The sequence below is a fragment of the Cervus canadensis genome, chromosome 14 (genome assembly GCF_019320065.1).
Source record: "Cervus canadensis isolate Bull #8, Minnesota chromosome 14, ASM1932006v1, whole genome shotgun sequence".
In the NCBI taxonomy this organism is placed as follows: domain Eukaryota; kingdom Metazoa; phylum Chordata; class Mammalia; order Artiodactyla; family Cervidae; genus Cervus; species Cervus canadensis.
Window position 1 is genome coordinate 1670149 of NC_057399.1, and position 5465 is coordinate 1675613.

General features: G+C 52.3%; 1 protein-coding gene across 1 annotated transcript; it reads right to left on the reverse strand.

Moving 5' to 3' along the window:
* Positions 1-825: 825 nt before the first annotated feature.
* Positions 826-4808, reverse strand: LOC122453249 (integrator complex subunit 9-like). Its single transcript, XM_043487163.1, has 3 exons — positions 4643-4808; positions 3372-3509; positions 826-1501 (listed from the first exon to the last, which is right to left on the reverse strand). The coding sequence occupies exons 1-3, from the start codon at positions 4718-4720 to the stop codon at positions 1325-1327; spliced, it is 393 nt and encodes a 130-aa protein (XP_043343098.1). The 5' UTR covers positions 4721-4808; the 3' UTR covers positions 826-1324.
* Between the last annotated feature and the right edge of the window lie 657 nt (positions 4809-5465).

Below are 5465 nucleotides of genomic sequence, written 5' to 3' on the forward strand. Positions count from 1 at the left end.
CATGTCCATCTGTTGTAATGTTCGTCTTCCCCCACTGTTCATTGTAGACACAGTCGAAGCCCCTCGACTGGAGTGACCTGTACCTTGGGAAGCACAGACCGTGGTAACATGGCTGTACCCAACCAAGGCTGGCCCAGCTGGAGGTGGCAAAAATGAAGTTGTGTTTTCCCTTCTCTAAGGAAGAACTGCTTCCCAGGGACAGGGCCATTTCAGAGAGAGAACTGACAGTCAGCTCTCTGTAAAACCTGAGCAGGTAAGAGTTTACAGTGCTACAGTTCTTGGGTCACTCGAGCCCGCTGTGATGCTCTGCTGCTGACCAGGCTGGAGGGCTGACTTCCTACTGAATTTCAACCAGTCTGAACAGACGGTAAGAATTTGCTTCTGCTGTAGGCCAGTTCTAAGACTTGTGTGCTGCTCCCCACCCCTCACATTTGAATACTTACACAACTGGCACGAGTGTGACAACTGGCACTAGACTAGATGGAATCTGGTAAATACCTGTTTCACACAATTCCATTATTTCAGATGCAGGCGTCTGAGTTACTGCGCAGTGGAATGCGGAGAGTCTGTGGGAAAGGCAGTGACACGGGCGAGTGGAGCCTAGTTCAGGCCCTCCCCAGACGGCCGAGGTCAGTGTTAGCGGCCTGTGCTGTTTTCCATATAGATACAGCTCAGATCAAGTTAAGCACCCTTTTGTACAACTGAAGAAATATATTAATGCACACACCAAACTAAAATTTGCCAAGTTCAGTTCTGTATATTTTCATATTTTTTGATAGATGCTAAATGAATGCATAAATTATAGGTTCAACAGAACACAGCTACTTCTATAAAAAATAAATTTTATTAACAAAATGAGCTCACATTATAAAAGCAAAATGAACCTTTGCTAATTTCTTGGCATCATCTTTCTTACTAGGTACAGCACTGTAGACAATAAAACAAAATCAAAGACTAGTTGCTCTGCCTGAGGCCTGTGAAACTGTGACAAATGGGCCACAAGTCGTCATCCTTCATGTTCCTCCCACCACTGACCTGGTGTAAAGCTGTGGTCACTCTCACTCCTCCTCAGCCTGTTGCCTTACCGGCCTGGGAAGAACACACGCCTCAAGTTTAAAGGGAGAGCGCTTTCCTCAAACAGTGCTGAGAAGGCAGACTGGGAGGTTCTGGCTGTAACTCCTGAGAAGGTATCTCAAAAGCCGCTTCTTTATTCCTCGAGCCAGAGACCCGCCAGCTGCGGGTCTTCCCTTCCTCCGCTGGGGGCTGGCAGCTGCAGTGAAGGACGCAGGGGTCCAGGGATGTGGAGGTGGCATGGGCCTTCCCCTCAGAACTTCTGAAGGAATTTGAGGACCAGGTCCCGCAGTCGGACCCGGAGCACCTCATCGTCATCACAGATGATGTGGGTTGAGTCTTCCTCAATCTGGATGAGGGTCTCGGCTTCCTGCAGCAGGACGATATGGCCCTTGGCTGTGTCTTCTACCTTAATGTCGCTGAAGCCGTGCTGCACCAAGAGAAAAGGGGCAGGAGGGCATTTCAGCGTCTGAGATGCTTCCTTCCCTGCTGGCTCACATGGTAAGGAAGGAATTGGCCTGCAGTACAGGAGCCCCAGGTTTGATCCCTGGGTCAGGAAGATCCCCTGGAGAAGGGAGAATCCTACGGACAGAGGAGCCTGGCAGCCTCCAGTTCGTGGGATTGCAAACAGTTGGACACAACTGAGCAACTAACACTTTCACTTTCCTTTCCAGCCTGGGCTACACTGAACATTCTAGAAACTGGCATTTTGGACTCTCCTCAATACAGTTCTTCAGAGCAGGCCCAGGACCTACTACACCAATAGAATTCCAGGGGAAGCCCCCAACCATGCAAAATCTCATACAAAGTACAACAGAATTCCTACCACCTGCTTAAGCTTTTGTTTATCATCTGAGGAGCACATCCAGGCACCTGGGTTCAGGAGGCTGGGTGTTTCATCCCAGCCTCGTAGCCACACCTGTGGTCCCTGTAAAAATGCTCCATCCTGTCCCAGGAAGATGCCTTCCTCACCGCAGGTACCAGTGACCTGGCGAGTCCCTCCCAAAGGGGAAGATGAAGCAGTGCATCAAATACTTCTTCAGGGCCCCCTCGAATGCTAACTCAGAATTTCCTTACACATCAGATGTAAAGTTGAGGAAGAAGAAAAGAAGTGGAAATAAGAATGATTTGCCTGAGAAGGACACAAGACAGGTAATAATCATGACCTAGGGAGGTTCTCCATCTTTGGCGCAGAAACTGGAGTGGGAGAGTAGTCGGGTCGGGTCCTAGAGATGAACTCCTGGGAAAGCCAGACAGAAGTAAATAAGATCTTTCTGGGAAAGCAAGGCGTTTCAAGTTTTCAAGAAACAAGTGAAGCGTGAGTACCATCAGTACAGCCGGGGGCGCCGCACAGTCAGGAGGAATGCTGTGCACGGCACACGGGGTCCCCGGGGGTGTCCCCACATCACTAGGGGTCAGGGAGCCCACCAACTCGGGGAAAGCCCTCCATCTGAGGAAACTTAAATGACGAGTGGAGAAAATTCCCAACAAAGAGAAAGCCTTTAAGATTGGAAAGCATTCAGCTACTGAGTTAGTCTGGACAAAAGGCAGTAACTAACTTAGAAGAAAATCTCTTTTCCTGGAATGGTTTCTAGTGTTAACTGCAGTTCTTCCCACAAGAAGCAGCATGAAAAATGCCATCTTTAGCTAATTGCTCCTCTGTTCTGTCAAGGACTCTCTAATTCTGATGCCAAAACAGTGGTCTCTGAAACCCTGTGACTGAAGCCAGAATTACAAAACACTTTCAGGTTAATAAATTCTTTTTCCTTTTACTTGGGAGTCATACAATCTATTCCACCAGCCACCAGGGACGAAGAGTGGGAAAGCTGCTGAGCTGGGTTGGGGGGGACCACCATCCTCCACCATGACCACCTGCTTCTCTCTCCTACTACCCTTTCTGGGAATCACTGGCCCCGCTTCCCGAGCTCCAGGGGATCAGGCCATCCTGACCCCTCTGCCCACACCACACCCCAAGAGCCCCAAGACTGGCGTCTCCTCTGAGCTGGCCATGCCAAGGGTCTTCTTGCACAGAAGTGCGGCCCTAAGGGGGCAGACCCTTCTTTCCTGGCCAGCCCCCTGCCCCATATGTCACAGCTGTGTTTCTGAAGAAAGGCCCCTCCTCGGTCTGGTTCCCACAAGAAGTGGGTTTGGGGGGCAGTCTTGTGGCAGCCGGGCCCCTCTTAACTCTGCAGCTCCCGCCTGGTTCGGGCCCCGCCCTAACTAAGGACTGGCAGATGCTACGGGGACAGCCCACGGGGGCTCCCGGGAGGGACGCCAGTGCCCACGCCCACAGCGCTCACCTTCTCCAGCGTCTGCACGAACTGGTCCACGGGGATGGAGCCGCTCAGCAGAGGCTTCAGAACCTTGCAGTCTGGAATGTCGTCACTCGCCCGCTTTCGCTTCTTGCCGCCTGTGGGCTGGGCGGGCCTGGGCGGAGGCTGGGCAGGAGGAAAACAGGGGTCTCGTCAAGAAATCACCCGGGAGCCCCAGTCCGTGCAGGCCACCCGCGGGACCCTCTTCCTGGGAGGGCGCAGGGCCTGGCCCGGTGCCGCTGTCTGTGCCCCGTGTCAGGGTCTCCACCTCCAGCTGGGTATCCACACAGTACACACAAGCTAGAGCCAGCTATCCACAGAATCATCATCTCAGCTGGCAAAGATGCCTTCCTTTTAGCAAGATCCGTTTTTAATTTTCGGTCGACTCACTTCAGTCGTGTCCGACTCTGTGACCCCGTGGGCTGTAGACCCCCAAGCTCCTCTCTGAGTAAATCCTTAATAACCCACGCTGGCAGCTGGGCCTGGGGCAGCAGTGCCAGGGGCTGTGGGGCCGGACTGACTGGTTACAGTCCTCCCGTCGGGAAAGTGAAGGGCAGAGGAGCTGCCTCTACAGTGGTGATGGGAAGGAGAACTTCGTGAGGCCTAACTGAGGCAACGGCTGGGCAGGGCCTGGTCCCGGGCCCAGCACTGTGAGTGGCTGCTACGGGCACACAACCTGGGGAGCGAGTGACAGAGCCCAGCCCTGACGGGGGATCTCAGGAGGGTGAAGACGGGGGCCCAAACAGCTGCCCTCCAAGGTGGCAAATGTGCCCTCAAGTGAGGCGTGAGGCTGGGGGGAGATGCCCTCCACCTGCAGGGGCTCCCCAGGTTCCCGGCCCTTGGCCTGACTGCTTCGGGGTCCCCGAGGGCAGGGGCTGCGTCTGCTGTTGGGTCTACCTCCCCTCCCACCTCATGCCCACAGGCTCAGGGCCGGCACCTGATGAGTTTGTCTCCTGAGCACCCACCAGGGGAGCCGATGCTTCTGGAGCTGTGATGGCTCTGCAATGGTGGGCAGCCCCGTCCCCATGAATAATCGTTTCTCCTCCCTTCTCTCTCCAAGGCACGCGGCCAGAGAAATAAGTAGTGCCCTTTCCTTCAGATCTGATCCCTCAGGAAGTCTGCCCTCTACTATCTGCTGGTGTGGGAAGCACTGTCCTGGGGGCTGGCTGGGATGCCAGCACCTTCTCAGGAGGAAGGGTTCCAGTCCCCACAGGCCCTGGAGGTTCCTCTTGGAGCCCAGCCCGGCCTCCCCACGCTACCTGAAGAACGTGCTTGTTATCTTTAGTGTGCAGCACAGCCGAGACGGTTGCCAAGGAAATGCCAGGTTTAATCTCCATGGGCACCAGCGAGTCTGCAAGCTGGGAGCAAAGAGGGGGGTTTCAGTCAGGTTCCCTGTAAACCGGGGACAAGAGAGTGCTGCAGGTGTGCTGCCCAGGGTGAGGGGCTAGGAGGCCATGCTGGGCCACCGTGCCGAGCTCAGGGATGGATGGTGAGAAACCCAAAGTCGTAACAAAGATAGCAGGAGCCTTTAACACCCCACTTACATCAGTGAATAGATCGCCTAAACAGAAAATCAGAAAGGAAACACTGGCCTCAAATGATATATTAGCTCAAATGGACTTAATAGATATAGAGACATTCTATCCAAAAATAGCAGAATATACCTTCTACTAAGTGTACATGGAACATTCTCCAGGAGAGATCATACGTGAGGCCACAATACAAGTCTCAGTAGATTTTAAGAAGACTGAAATCATATCAAGCATCTTTTCCAACCATAATGCTATGAAACTGGAAATCAACTACATGAAAAAAACTTACACAAGTGCATGGAGGCTAAGCAATGTGCTACTCAACAATCAATGAGTCACTGAGGAGATCAAATAAGAAATGAAAAAATACCTGGAGACAAATGAAAATGTAAATACAATGATTCAAAACCTATTAACACATGCTTATATGGTCACTTATGACAAAGGAAGCCAGAATATACAATGGGGAAGACAGCCTCTCCGATAAATGTTACTGGGAAGACTAGACAGCTACATGCAAAGTCTTGTACTATGTAAAACAAACTCAAAA

What these genes read in the sequence shown, in the direction of transcription:
- LOC122453249 (XM_043487163.1), bottom strand. Translation starts at nt 4,720, where the DNA reads ATGGAGATTAAACCTGGCATTTCCTTGGCAACCGTCTCGGCTGTGCTG. An exon ending in ATAACAAGCACGTTCTTCAG is followed by an intron (nt 3,510 to 4,642) that starts GTAGCGTGGGGA and finishes CCTCCTGCCCAG; the next exon opens with CCTCCGCCCAGGCCCGCCCA. An exon ending in TCGTGCAGACGCTGGAGAAG is followed by an intron (nt 1,502 to 3,371) that starts GTGAGCGCTGTG and finishes CTCTTGGTGCAG; the next exon opens with CACGGCTTCAGCGACATTAA.